This window comes from Pongo abelii, chromosome 2 (assembly GCF_028885655.2).
Source record: "Pongo abelii isolate AG06213 chromosome 2, NHGRI_mPonAbe1-v2.0_pri, whole genome shotgun sequence".
In the NCBI taxonomy this organism is placed as follows: Eukaryota; Metazoa; Chordata; class Mammalia; order Primates; family Hominidae; genus Pongo; species Pongo abelii.
The window spans coordinates 130,688,515-130,704,473 of NC_085928.1; the positions used below are offsets into that span (position 1 = coordinate 130,688,515).

Genomic DNA, 15,959 nt, shown 5'->3' on the forward strand with positions numbered 1-15,959 from the left:
AAATCTTTTTTTAAGCCCTTTGTGTGTGTGTGCATGTATATATATACACACATACATGTATACATATACATATATGTGTGTATATACACACACATATATATACATATACATACACACATTTCCCCATGCTGAATCAGAGATTTACATAAAAGATCCTGCTATGCTCAGGGGAAAGATACTTGTAGTGAGTTAAATTATACGTAGTTTTACAAAAAAGGCAAAGTAGATTAGACACCAAACACCACAGTTGGTTAGAAATATTTATTATCCCCTCCCCCCACATACAGATTACTTCTCAGAAACATGAAGATATTATCCATGTCCTCATCAATTACAGTTTGTAGAAAATCAACTTAACTCATATCCCATCAACAATGTATTTCTATCATTTTTTTGAACAATAGCCATTTCATTTTTCCATGTTAGTGCCACAATAGCTTCAAGTTTTATCTTTTGGATCGAATCCAGTCAATCTTTGTTTATAGGTAACAGTTTCCTAACAGATCCCCTCCCCCCAACCCCTAAAAAAATTCTATATCCTAAGTGATAAACTCTTCTTGTACATTCAGCAAACTTTATATTGGAAAAGAAAAAGAATAATTGAGATAGGTATTTACTTTCGTGCACAGTAATAAATCTAGCTGAGCTGCTACACCTTGCTTTGCAAAGATGTTTACATAAAATAAATCATCTCTTATCAAGTTACAATGGTAATTTCTTGAAATGTAGATATGAAAGCTATACACTTAATCCACTGAAATTTCCTTCTAATTTTTTAATCTGTAATTAAACCATCACCATAACGACAAGCTTCATCCCAAGATGTTTCCCCTTTTCCCCTCAGCTATTTCTATCAACTTGAATCCTCTCTCAGATCATGTAAAGAGATACATTAAAAGCACAGGAAAAAAAATGTTTTAGCTTGCTGACATAATGCCCTTAAGTTTGCTGACATAATGCCCACATTTTAACTTTAAAATGTAAAATCAAAGTTAAAGCATCACTTAATTCATACAGTACATTATTAATCAACAGTGTCCCACCAACTCAGAAGTTTCCTCAATTGGCTGCTTTCTCTGCATTTAGTAAGTTTATAACCAATGACTCAATCAAAGAATGTGCTTGTAATAGGCTGCTGGTTTAATTTTAGAATCAGAAGTTTTATATTGGGCTACTTTCAAATATAGAAATGCTATGAGTGACATATGAACTATTAATTTTGTTTCCCATTACCTACAGGAAGAATTTATTCAAATAAAATTTTACAAGACAAAATGCAAATCTATATACCTATATAGAGATGTATATATGTATATATTGAACCTAACTAAAGTTTTATAAGCAATACTAACATAGTTCTGGTTACACATTCCTAAAGACTTAATTGTTTTAAAGATACATGTTATAAAGAGGCTTATGCAAAAGGCAAAAATTAAGAATCAACATGATCTTTGAGGTTTTCAATATTACTTCAAAAAGCTGTTTCTATCCCCCATAGAAGAAAACTATGCATTTATCTTAGGAAAAAAAATTATAAAAAGATAATGCTATCATGTAAAGATTCACAAAAACTATACTGTATATCCCATAAGAGTTATACCTACTTAAGGTAAATCACAATTATGGTTTATATTGTATTACAGACATCATCATCGCCTTTCCTCTTTAATAATGAGAGGGTTTAACTTTTTTTTAACTTACTTAACTAGTGCCACAGTAAATCAAGTCCCAGTAGCAACAAGTTAAACAAGATTACAAAATAAGGCATTCTGCTCACACGTCATGAAAGTAACAGGCTTAGTACAGTAAAGTGGGCTCTCATCATTTTTGCAATTTTATATAATCCAAACATTATACAGAAGACAATCTTTACCAAAAAATCCAATTAATTGCTATTTTCCAGGGAAACAGAAAAACATACACAAAATCCTCAACTTTGGCTATTTCTCCTACTACCATAAACAGATGCTGATCTTATCTATTTAATCAAGTCCACTATTAGAAATGTGGATAAAATGTCTTTGACTATACCATTTCTAAGCCTGTAGGTCACACACTAGATGATTTTTCAAATTATAAATTAAATCTAATATGACAAAATCCCTGTAGTGTTATTTAGGAAAAAAGAAGTGGACTCAGAACATACACACGCACGTGCACACACACGTGCCATCATATTAAACAGTTTCTTTAAACATTAATTAGTTCTTCAGAAAGAATAAAAATTCTTTAACATCAAGCTGCAGCATGTGTATAAGGGGCAGCAATGCAACCTTTTTCAGCACAAGGTAAGAATATGAATCAACTTTTAAACAACCAGTACCCTGAACCAAAGATTTTGCCAAAGATGAACTCTAAAATACATGGTTTTGTTGTTGAAATTTGGACTCAATTGCCTGTTGCACTTTTACATTAAGTGTTGCTTAAATAAACAAAAATAGAGCATAAATTCAATATTCTACTGTCTAAACATTTTAAAGCAATGGTTATGCCATCATAAACAGGTAAAATGCACCTAATTTGGGTCTTTTGACACCTCTTGTTTTAAGTTTACTGTATGATAAAGTTCTTCACAGTTTAAAATATTGTGAAGAAATATATTTATGTTTAACTATATTCACATACATATTATGTACATGTACTATGTCTTTGTTGTACCCATAAACTTTGAATACGTGTGTATCAGTAGGATACCCCCACACATATGGCAGGAACGCTGAATAATATGGTTGGTGTGGACTGAAATGATTTCCCAGAAAGGCTTAGAAATAAGAAAAGAATATTATTATGAATAATTATAATAACAAAAATTTTACCTTATTTACATAGTGCCTATCTCCCAAGAGGTAAATATGCTTTACAGACATTTTTTAGTAACTCTGTGAGGTGGGGCACTGGGGACACTATCAATTCTCATTTTCCACAAGCAAGTAAACTACCCAGGACCACACACTTCAGCAGTGCTAGAGTAAATACAGACATGGAGATCTCCTAAATCCCAAAGTCTCCAATTACCAGATCAAATAGTCTTGTGGTAGTAATAAGATTTCCATCATTCGACAGAACTCCTACCACAAAGGATTAATTTCTAAGTCTTCATACACCTGTGATTGTGCGTTATATTTATACCACAGGGAGATCAAAATGGTTTTTGGTTTTGGCAGATGAAAAAGTCTAACATTCAGTGTGATTATACTTCAGTGTAACTTCTCCAGTTTAAGTGCGACACAGCTGATTGGTCTATCAGGGAGATGCGGTCAATGTCTAATCATGGCTGAAGAGTTCTCAATCCAAACAGCTATTGCATGATTACAGAGATAGCCTACAATCTTTTATTGTCTTAAAGGTCTTTTCTATCTCCACATACGGTATACACATATAAATAAGCATTTTAGCACAAAATATACAGTTACCATCAGTTCATGTTTAAATAAACAAAGGCCTTAAGGGTGAACTTTAAAGGCCAAGAGCTCCTCAGAGTGCATGTTGTTTAAAGATCGAAGATCTGGCAACTTTAGAAGCAGTTTTGTAAAAATAGAGGCCTCATTTGGATGGTTTTTCATTATTAAGGTCCTTAGTGCACGAATGAGAGTTTCCTGCAAAGCCTCCACAGAGTTGACGTTTTCTATTCCAGATCGATCTAAGAGAGATAATAGGGAAATATGAAAGACAGGATAAATTAACATTAAATATAAATAAAATTCTTGTTCATCAGTGTCACTAATGAATAGAAAGCAAGGTTTTATACATTTGAATAAAGGCAAAAGTTGACGAATTTCTCAAAATCTCAGTAACAAATTGTTAGCTAGTTACTATATTATAAAGCATATATATCACATAAAACATTCAATAAATCAAAATTCTTTACTGCTTAAGAATTTTTATTCACAAGAACATAGAGGTTCTGACTTTTTAAAATTAGATGTCATCTGATTTCAACTGCTTCTAATTAGCAAAATAAAATAATGTAGTATATAAACATATTTTCAATACATATGGAATACACTCCCATTTGTATGTCACCATGTGTGGTAGGCAGCCCCTAAAATGGCCTCCAATGATCCCTTCATCCTGGTATTCACACCCTTGTGCAATCTCCTCCTACTAAGTGGACCTAGACTTACTAACTTCTAATGAAAAAAAATATGGTAGAAGTGATAGGATGTCCGTTCTGAGATTAGCTTACAAGAAACTGTGGCCTCCATCTTAGGTACGCTCTTGCTCACTTACTCTGAGAAAAGCTGCTGCCATGCTGTGAGCCACCCTGTGGAGAGGCCCACATGGCAAGGAACTAAGAGTGGGCTCTAGCCAACAGTCAGCAAAGAACTGAGGTGCTCAGTCCAACAGCTTGCAAGGAACTGAATCTTGCCGATAACTACATACAACTGAAAGCAGATCCTTCCCTACTCAAGCTTTCATATGAGACCACAGCCCTGTCCACAGCTTAACTATAACCTCCTAAGAAACCCTGAGTCAGAGGCACATATCATATCCTATCTCTCATATCATATCTTAACCCTCAAAAACTGTGAGATTAAATAAATGTTTGCATTTGTAAGCCCCTGAATTTTGGGACAATTTGTTATGCAGTAATAGGTAACTAATACACTATGCAACTTTATTGCTATGTAACCCTACATTCACTTTCATTTAGCATATTGTGTTTATTAAATTTCTCATACAATATGTTAATAAACCAGTCATTTGGCATAAGCCTGCAATAAAGTTTCTTAAAATTAGGCAAACCTATGTAGATCACCCATAGACTTTTTCATCAGCAAGAGTATTTTTTTCCCTTTACAACAGGAGGCAGGAGTACACAAAAATATTCAATGGTCCCCCACATAGGAGGTTGTAATTAACAAGAAAAAGACTTCTAACTTCTACAAGGAAGCAAAACTTCTGGCCATTCATGCCCTTTCGTTTTTTTACAAGGATATTGAGGTGGTCTTCCATTATAAGTGATAGCTGAAAAAGGTCATTTGCAATGCAAGCACTTAAAACAAGGACTAAAATTTAATAGTAAAGGGCAAAAAAAGAAAAGTTTGATTAACTCTAAATGCAGAAAAATGATAAAAATAAGTTTATCTTTTTTTTTTCTTTGTGAGATGGAGTCTCACTCTGTCACCCAGGCTGGAGTGCAGTGGTGCGATCTCAGCTCACTACAACCTCTGCCTCCCGAGTTCAAGCAATTATCTGCCTCAGCCTCCTGAGTAGCTGGGATTACAGGCGCCCACTACCACATCTGGCTCATTTTTATATTTTTAGTTTCACCATCTTGGCCAGGCTGCCCTTGAACTCCTGACCTTGTGATCCACCCGCCTCAGCCTCCCAAAGTGCTGGGATTACAGGCATGAGCCACCGCACCTGGCCAGTTTATCTCATATTTAACAAAATTTGAACGTTACAACTATGTGCTAATTCTTTTTTGGAAAAAAAGGCCAGGCATGGTGGCTCATACCTGGAATTCCAGCACTTTGGAAGGCCAAGGCAGGAGGACTGCTTGAGCTTAGGAGTTTGAGACCAGCCTGAGCAACATAGTGAGACTTTGTCTTTACAAAAAAAAAAAAAAATTTAATTGAATGGGCATGGTGACACGTGCCTGTAGTCCCAGCTACTTGGGTGGCTAAGGTGGGAGGATCACTTAAACCCAGGTCAAGGCTGCAGTGATCCACGATCATTCCACTGCACTCCAGTCTGGGTGACAGAGTGAGATGCTGCCTCAAAAAATAAAAAGACTGTTGGGCAGGACATGGTGGCTCCTTCCTGTAATCTCAGCACTTTGCGAGGCCAAGGCAGGTAGATCACCTGAGATCAGGAGTTCGAAACCAGTCTGGCCAACAAGGTGAAACCTCGTCTCTACTAAAAATACAAAGTTTAGCCAGGCATGGTGATTGGCATCTGTAATCCCAGCTACTTGGAAGGCTGAGGCACGAGAATCACTTGAACCCAGGGGATGGAGGTTGCAGTGAGTCGAGATCATGCCACTGCACTCCAGCCTGGGTGATGAGTGGGACCCTGTCTCAAAAAAAAAAAATATATATATATATATATATCGGATATTGGTTTGTGGGGGTAGGGGGAGGGTCACAATTTTTCAGACAAAACTACTGGCAGAGACCTCTTTCTCTTGACATTTAACTTTGGTCGATCATAAATTATCTTTATAAAAATAAAGCCTTCAGTAATGATTTGAAGAGTCCCTCTTGCCTTTGATATTCAAGTAATGGTTTTTTTAAAAAAACATTCTTTCACTTGATGAAATCGTTTGCCAAACATTTATTAAACATATGTACTGGTTACTGTTCTAGGGTGCTTGGAAATCAGCAGTGAACAAAACCAGAATGCCTTTAAGGAGCTTACATTCTGACAGAAAATAGTCATGTGCCACATAACAATGTTTCAGTTAATGGCAGACCACATATAAAAGGGTGGTCCCATAAAATTATAATGTTGCTGAAAAATTCCTATCGCCTAGTGACGTTGCAGCTTTTGTTGTCGTAACATTATAGCACAACACATAACTAACACGTTTACAGTGATGCTGGGGTAAGCAAACCTATTACACTTAATAATAGTAAACAACTATATTACTGATTTAAGTATTTACTATACTATACTTTTTATCATTATTTTACAGTATAGTCCTTCTACTTCATTTTTTGAGAACTCCTGATCTCAAATGATCCACCAGCCTGGGCCTCACCAAGTGCTGGGATTACAGCCATGAGCTACCTCGCCCGTCCCTTCTACTTTAAAAAAAAAAAAAGATAACTGTAAAGCAGCCTCAGGCAGGTCCTTCAGGAGATATTCCTGAAGAATGCATTGTTATCATAGAAATATAGAAGGTGATAGATGATGACAGCTCATGCATATTACTGCTCCTGAAGACCTTCCAGTAGAACAAAATGTGGAGGTGGAAGATAGTGATATTGATGATGATGAGCCTGTGTAGGCCTAAGGTAATGTATGTGTCTGTCACAGTTTTTAACAATAAAGTTTAAGTAAATAAATAAATTATAAATAGAAAAAAGCTACAGAATAAGGATATAAAGAAAATATTTTTGTATAGCTGTACAATGTGTTGTTTTAAGCTAAGTGTTACTATAAGACTCAAAAAGCTTTTAAAAATTTAAGTTTATAAAGTAAAACAGAGCAAGCTAAGGTTAATTTATTATTGAAGAAAAAAATTTTAATAAATTTAGTGTAGCGTAGGTGTTCAGTGATTAAGTCTACAGTCATATACAGTAATGTCCTAGGCCTTCACATGCCCTCACGATTCACTCACTTATTCACCCACAGCAACTTCCAGTCCTGTAAGCTGCATTCATGGTAAATGCCCTACACAAGTATACCAGCTTTTATCTTTCATATCTATTATTACTGTACCTTTTCTTTGTTTAGATACACAAAGACTTAAGTACTCAGCACAGGAACACGGTGTACAGGTTTGTAGCCTAGTAACAATAGGCTATACCATAAAACCTAGGTGTGTAGTAGGACATACCATCTAGGTTTATGTAAGTACACTCTATGATGTTCACACAATGACAAAATTGCCTAACAATGCATTTCTCAGAACACATTTACGTCATTAAGCGACACATGACTCTAGTTTCAATCATATGATTAGTAATTTATAATACCGAAAACTGAGAAAGAACGACAGTAATCCCCACAAACAAAATAATCTAGGTGGGCAAAGAAAGAAACAACTGATAAATGGGGAAGATACCTGAGTGGGAACTAGTATTAGTAGTAGTTGGTTGGACAGGTGTAGGAAGTCACATAAAAAATTTAAAAATGTTTTAAGTTGTTGGTCTTTCAGTGGCTATTTTGTGTTTAGATGACCTATGCTTCGTTATACAACTCAGAACTTCAGGGAAATGGATGCCTGTATCTAAAACTATAGATTGTATTAAATTTTTCTAAAGTCTCCATTTCTAAAACCATGGTTTTTAAGATTTCAAGGCCAAAGAACCTAAGGTACAAACCTGGTTGGATGGTAAACAATCTTCTGGAGACTATAATGTTAAGAGTACACATATTGAAGTGGAAATTCATCTTCTAAATGGTGTACTAAATGCTACACTAGTACTGTAGAGTTTAATTTATGACACATCTATCTTCTCTCTCCTTAGCTGGTTCTTCATTGCACTCCCAAGCTTGTACTCCTCACCAAATATTCTATTTATTTTCACTTCCTACAGGATGAAAGTCAAACCTTCAACAAAAATCTCTATGAAGACAACTAAAATTTGTATGTAAATGAGCCTTGACCTCACACCTACATGCCAGTCCTTAATCTTCAACTGCAAGTGACTGCTGTTACTTTCAACAACCTGAAAAGAAACTTATCTTCCAGGTATAATTCCCCTTCCATGATATTAGGATTCTTCCAATCTTACAGGCAAACATCATGTTTGAGATTTTTCTCCCCCTTAGCAGCTACAGCTATTCTGTTAACAAGCAGTATAATGGAAAGGCTTTGAAGCCAGACTAATGGGAGTTCAAATACTTGCTTAGCCAGTAATTAAAAATAGATGTTGGGTAAATTACTTAACCCCTCTGTTCCTCAAATCCCTTGTCTGTATAACTGTGAATAACATGTCCCAGCTCACAGGGATCTACTGTGAGGATAAAATTATATGAGATATAGAAATTAACTAGTATTTCTTCTGACAACCCAAAAACAACAAAAGAAGACAACTATACATTCCCAAAAAGAAAAAGCTATTTTAAAGATAAAGCAAACTATGTTACTTAATTCTAAACAATTAATAGAGAACTGAAATAAACCATCCATTTGTTCCCTGATAACAAGGAACATCACCCTTCAAGGTGGAGGTTTGGAGAAGAGGTTTCCGTTATTCTTTACCATTTCAACCTCACTGTGTGAACATTGTAAGTGCTATTTACATAATCATAATACCATAAATGCTGACTTTCAACTTTTCAACTTTGGGAATCAACTGATCAAATCATGACAAACAGTTATAGAACAAGATATAAATGTTTTAATTGACTACATAAAAGGAATGTTACAGCAAAGTCAGAGTACAAAGGAAAAACTGTGTCTTTGAACAATTAAGAGATTCTATCTAAACTATCCAAAAGACATTATGTATAAGTAAAGGTCAAAAAATGTGAGTATATTAAAATTACAAACAAAACCATTAAAGTAAATTAAAAAATAAAACATAAAAAAATTGAGAGGGAAAAGTAAGGATACTTTTATTTATAAGTTATACTCACTAAATAAAAAGAGGTATAGGCTGGGCATGGTGGCTCACGCCTGTAATCCCAACACTTTGGGAGGCCGAGGAGGGTGGATCACCTGAGGTCAGGAGTTCAAGACCAGCCTGGCCAACATGGCGAAACCCCATCTCTACTAAAAATACAAAAATTAGCTGAGCATGGTGTTGGGCACCTGTAATCCCAGCTACTTGGGAGGCAGAGGTTGCAGTGAGCTGAGATCACTGCACTCCAGCCTGGGTGACAGAGTAAGACTCTGTCTCAAAAAAAAAGAGGTATAGAGATATAAGCATTATATTCAGAGTTGGGTGGTCAACAACCAGAAAATTAAAAAGAAGGGTATTAAGAAATCCAGTTTTCTGAGGAATAAGGCTGGGGTAGAGGAAAGAGGAAAGAAGCAGAGACTTTTCATTTTAAACTCTTCTGTCGCGTTTGAATTTTATTTTCCTGCCTAGATACTGCTTTAAAAACAGCTAGTAATTTACCCTGCTGTTTGGCCAGGCGCGGTGGCTCATGCCTGTAATCCCAGCACTTTGGGAGGCCGAGGCGGGCAGAACACCTGAGGTTGGGAGTTCGAGACCAGCCTGACCAACATGGAGAAACCCCCTGTCTACTGAAAATACAAAATTAGCCGGGTGTGGTGGCGCATGCCTGTAATCCCAGCTACTCAGGAGGCTGAGGCAGGAGAATTGCTTGAACCTAGGAAACGGAGGTTGCGGTGAGCAGAGATCATGCCATTGCACTCCAGCCTGGGCAGCAAGAGCGAAACCCCATCTCCAAAAATAAAAATAAAAAAAAAATAACAACAACAACAAAAAAAACAGCTAGTAATTTTTAAGTGTTAAGGATTAAAATTTGACATGAAACTTCATATATGTGTACTTGTATATGTTCATACAGTGACATAACAAAAATTAGAATGCACTGTATTCTTTTATAATCAGTCTTTCACACTTAATTTTCCATTTTTAAAATATATCCTACATAAACAAACAGGTAAATGGATAGATGGATAGGTGAATGGATAGATGGATAGGTAAATGGATAAAGATCCCCAATATTAATAGTGATCTTTTTTGGTAGTGATATAACCTTTCTTTTCCATTTTAATATTTTCTACATTTTCAAAGAACCCATATTAAATTTATAATCAGAAAAAAAGGCTTTTTCAAAAACAGATTAAATCAAACTAAAAATCATGTTCCTATCCTGAAATAACAAGGTTCCTGGCATACAGAGTTTCCCTCTCCCACCTTGCCATCATTTCTTCCTCTGAACTACCTCTGGGAAGTTGGCCCTTCTACTTCATCTCACCTGCCTTAATTTATTTTAGAAGAGTTCACCCCACTGCCTCATACCTGATGTCATTTCAAAAGCTTCTCAACCTAACTCTCTAGCACTAATGACTTACCTATCTAATCCGCCCACCACAATAAAAATGCAGAATTAATGTTAAACATCACTTTGTTCAACCGGATCACTCTCCTACTTAAGAAGGTACACAGACTTTCTTCTGCCCCATATTTTGGTTAAAACCTCTCTGCTTAGTTCTCATAGCTGTTAGTCCATAACCTGGTGCTCCCCTAACTCTGAAGGCTTTTGTCCCACTTCCTCCTTGATGTACACTCCAGGCTTTGGCCACCTGACCCTTCCCCGGCCCTACCTCGTACTCTCCCATGCCTTTCCATCTCTTCTTCATTGGGAAAGCCTAATAATTCAACCTTCAAATTCCAGCTCCACTTCTATCTTTCCCCAGAGAGCCTTCCAAGATGATCTCACCTTCCTTTCTACAATTCCAGCTTACCTCAGTCAGAACTACACAGTTTAGTAGCATAAAGCTCTTTGTGTAGTTTCATCTCTCCAAAAAGAATGAAAACACTTAGCAAGCTTGTGCCTTAAAGCTTTTTGTCTCCCCCTGAGCACCTAATAGGTAAGGCATATTCATCACATAAATAATTTAACAAGTATTGATTATCTGTGGTTTCAAAATAATCGATTTATTAATCTGACGTCAACTCAAACCAATACTAATTACTTATCAAGAGATTCTACAAATGACAGGTAAAATGCAAGAGGCATTATAAGTTAGCTATAAACAGATATCCCTTATTGACATATTCCTTTCATACTACTCCCATGTCATATACACATTTTTAGTTATCCAGGTAGAGCTGGTCAGAAAAGGTAGCCAAATTATGTTACCAAATGGCATGTCTTTATTCCACTGAGGTACAGGTCCTTAAAATCATACAAATAACTTGTTCCTTTTTTTTTTTTTTTTTTTTTTAAGACGGAGTCTCGCTCTGTCACCCAAGCTGGAATGCAAGCTGGCGTGATCTTGGCTCACGGCCACCTCCGCCTCCCAGGTTCAAGCGATTCTCCTGCTTCAGCCTCCTGAGTAGCTGGGACTACAGGCATGTGCCACCACGCCCGGCTAATTTTTGTATTTTTAGTAGAGATGGGGTTTCACCATGTTGGCCAGGCTGGTCTCAAATTCCTGACCTCAGGTGATCCACCCGCCTCAGCCTCCCAAAGTGCTGGGATTACAGGCGTGCGCCCCCGCGCCTGGCCAAGAACTTGTTCTCTTTCAAGAGCTACTAATTTATGGTTTAGCCACATAATCAGAAGCCGTAACTTATAACTCTCACAATGCCTAGCACAGCACCCTTTACACAGTAGGAAGCAAATGGGAAACAAAGTCATAACCAAATACCAAAAAATTCCCAAATGTTATAAAATAAAATGATGCCTAAAAATAGCTGGCACTTACTTAGACATACCAGGAAAGTGGCTCAATTTCCAATTTGTTAATGGGAGTAACAATCTCTGCCTTAATGTGTACTGTCAGAAATAACTGTAATATTAATGCAAGATGGCAGGGACACTGGGAAACATCATAAATGACTCATATTAATAATCATTAAAAACTCAAAAATCTTGCTCACTCATTCAAACAGTAACTGAGTAGCTCTTCTATGCCAGACACCACACTAGGCTCACATGGTACAACCCCTTCCTTTGACAGGATGAGGAAGGAGCCCAAGACCCAAAAGAGTAAAGTTACTTACCCAAGTTACCCACATAATTCAATGGCAGAGCTGGACTAAAGCCTACAACTAATTTGCATTTCTCTGCAACAAACCATACTAATACCTCTTGATACTTTTAATGTTTTCAAGTAACCCACATTGTATTTGAATGGAAACTGAAATTCATATTACAGCTACCTACCTGGAGATACATAATGTTCTAACAAATTCATGAAATAGAGATTTAGATTCAAAAAAATTATGAACAAAAAGCTAAAGACTAATAACAGTGGTAAATACAAGGCCTAGATGTAAGTATTACTTTATTCTTATAGTACTTCGACATATATTGTTATAATGAAAAAATTAGTTACACAAAAATAACAGGGTCATACAATTTAGCATCTTCCTTAAGGCCTTATTCCCTCTATATAACTTTCTGGAACCCTGTTAACTGCCACCTTCTACCCATTTGGTCACTATATGCTAGGTGTGGCACAATTTTGAACCAGCCTGCTTACCTGCAGATACCAGGACAACAGCTGTAAACAAACTCATCTCTTCATCACTAAGTTGGAGGGCATTTAGCTTCTCACTAAATTCAAACATAGAGTTTAGCAGATCCCCTGCTCCCATTGAATGTAAATCATCCACACTATATTTCTTTCCACTTAAAAAGGTGACAGTACGTTCCTTTGCATCAAATAATGATGCAAACCGTACCATTAAAACCTGGAAAAAGAAAAATAAATGTATTTGGAGAAGTCTAATAGCAATAATAAAAAACAACTTAGTATTCAAGTGAGTTATGAATCATCCCACACATAAAGTTATAAAAGAAAAATAGGGTATACTTTTACTCAAAACCACTATTTTATTTTTTATTCTATTCTATTCTATTTTATTTTTGAGATGGAGTTTCGCTCTTGTGGCCCGAGCTGGAGTACAATGGCATGATCTTGGCTCACTGCAACCTCTGCCTCCCAGGTTCAAGCAATTCTCCTGCCTCAGCCTCCCAAGTAGCTGGGATTACAGGTGCGTGCCACCACACCCAGCTAATTTTTGGTATTTTTAGTAGAAGCAGGGTTTCACCATGTTAGCAAGGCTGGTCTCAAACTCCTGACCTCAGGTGATCCACCCGCCTCAGCCTCCCAAAGTGCTGGGATTACAGGTGTGAGCCACCATGCCAGGCGATTTTATTTTTTGAGATGGAGTTTTCTTCTTGTCACCCAGGCTGGAGTGCAGTGGCACGATCTCAGCTCACTGCAACCTCTGCCTCCCGGGTTCAAGTGATTCTCCCGCCTCAGCCTCCCAACTAGCTGGGATTACAGGCACATACCACCACACCCAGCTAATTTTGTTTTTAGTAGAGATGGGATTTCACCATGTTGACCAGGCTGGTCTCAAACTCGTGACCTTAGGTGATACACCCGTCTCAGCCTCCCAAAGTGCTGGAATTACAGGCATGAGCCACAGCGCCCGGCCTATTTATTTATTTATTTATTGAGACAAGGTCTTGCTTTGTTGCCCAGGCTGGAGGTGCCATCACAGCTCACTGCAACCTGAACCTCCCAGGCTCAAGTGACCCTTCCCACCTCAGCCTCCTGAATAGCTGAGAATACAAATACGTACCACTACACCCAGCTAATTTTTGTATTTTTTGTAGAGACAGGGTTTCACCATGTTGCCTAGGCTGGTCTCGAACTCCTAGACTCAAGTGATCGGCCTGCCTCGGCCTCCCAAAGTGCTGGGATTACAAGCATGAGCCACTGCACCCGGTCCCAAAACCACTTTCTTAAGACAAATTCTCTACCAAAGCAATAAATACTCCAAGAAGAACATCAAAAGAAATTCTAGCCACTGATGGCAAAGATACTCTGCCACTCTATTAACAAAGATTCTGAAATGCAATATAAAATTAGAGCAAGAAATAGTGCCAGTAAATTTAAAACTGGGCCCTGGCCAAAGGCATTAAAGAAACTCTTTAGGCTGCCAAGTATACCACATGGCCTCTATGCCTTAAGTAAAAAGAGCAAAATTCCAATGCAGCAACACTTCGAAACATCAACACATCAAATGCAGCCAAGGCAAAGGAAGCAGATGAAGTCTAACTGAACTACTTCAAGGATCCATAACCCAAAGAGACTATCCACAAAGAAAGCTATCACAATAAGTGTTCTAAGCACCATGTTATAATTGACATCCAAGTTAAATCAGTTAACAATTATATTACTTAGTTATCTCACTCCCTCTGTTATACTAAATCCAGGGAGAAGTGAAAATATAGCCCTGGCTCACTTCTTCCATCCATGAAAGGTTCAAAGATTTGGCCCACCAAACATCAACTTCCCCTCACCACCCCAATCTCAGAGTTGTCCTTAATTAGGTCCCAAAGCATCTCACACCTTGGCAGCAAAAGGGATGCCCTGGGGCAGACAGAAAGTGAAAGACACCTAAGGACCAGGAGAGGCACATCTGTAAGTTATACAGTAGAGACTACCCCAAGCCCAGGCAGGATACAGTGTTGCAAGAGAAGCGGGACAGAAAAGTAGCCAAGGATCCTGAAGCAAGGTGAAACCAGGAAGAGCTAAGGTGGCACATAAGAAATGTCTGATATATCCCCAAAATATTCTACAGTCTCTCAAAAAACAAAAATCACCTTCTATTTGCCCTTCTTATTCTGTATCGAATACAGTAAATGCTAGGCTAGGCTTTCAGGAGGTGTCTAACACTGCAGAAACTTGTGAAGTCCACATCTAAAAGCAATACTAGAACTTAGGAGTTCATATGCTGTAGATACAGAATACCTATATTTCAAATCCTAAATAATAAGTAAAAAAATAAATATAAAATCCTAAACAATTCTGGATTTACCAAGTCTCCCAAGTCTCTTCCCAAAATCCTGAGATGATGATTATTTTGTTGATACTTTCAGACTCTGGACTATAAATACTGACTTAGAAAAGAATGAAAACATCTGCCGGGCACAGTGGCTCACACCTGTAATCCCAGCACTTTAGGAAGCCAGAGTGGGCAGATCACTTTGAGCTCAGGAGTTTGAGACCAGCCTGGGCAACATGGCAAAACCCTGTTTCTACCAAAAAAAAAACAAAACAAAACAAAAAAATTAGCCAGGCATGGTGGCTCACACCTGTAGTCCCAGCTACTCGGGAGGCTGAAGCTGGAGAATGTCTGAACCCAGGAGGCAGAGGTTGCAGTGAGCTGTGATCACACTGCTGCACTCCAGCCTGGGTGACAGAGCAAGATTCTGTCTCAAAAAAAAAAAAAGAATTAAAACATCCATGAAAATCAAATACTACATGCCCTGCCTGCATCAATATTCAAGATAAATAAAACCTACCTCAAAAGTCCCAGCCTTTAAAAGGTTGACCTGGTCATGCTGAGAGAGATCTCTGAACCCAGGAATACGCTTTGCAAATTCCACCACTTCTTTCACTGCTGGAGTGAAGCTCATCGAAAATTCTTCCCAGATTTCATGTCCTGATTTATGAGGATCCACATATGGAGACTTACTCATTGGACAAACCTAGTATACACAAAACAGAAAAACTCTTGAATGCTAAGAGGTGGTAAAGGAATGTCAAAAGCAGCATCTCAATTATCAGAAACCCCAACATGAATTTAACCCACAAAACACAAGTAAAATCTACTGAG

At 37.5% G+C, this 15,959-nt stretch overlaps 1 protein-coding gene across 4 annotated transcripts in view; it reads right to left on the reverse strand.

The window, feature by feature from the left end:
* Positions 1 to 247: 247 nt before the first annotated feature.
* The window catches only part of NR1D2 (nuclear receptor subfamily 1 group D member 2), a 36,979-nt gene continuing 21,267 nt past the window's right edge, over positions 248 to 15,959 (reverse strand). For all 4 annotated transcript variants that reach the window (XM_024245073.3, XM_063722167.1, XM_054552504.2 and 1 more), the window contains exons 6-8: positions 15,646 to 15,831; positions 12,806 to 13,016; positions 248 to 3,640 (exon numbers count right to left, since the gene is read on the reverse strand). In XM_024245073.3, the coding sequence (XP_024100841.2) occupies positions 3,444 to 3,640; positions 12,806 to 13,016; positions 15,646 to 15,831 (594 nt within the window). In that variant the 3' untranslated portion in view covers positions 248 to 3,443. The remainder of the gene's footprint in view (positions 3,641 to 12,805; positions 13,017 to 15,645; positions 15,832 to 15,959) is intronic.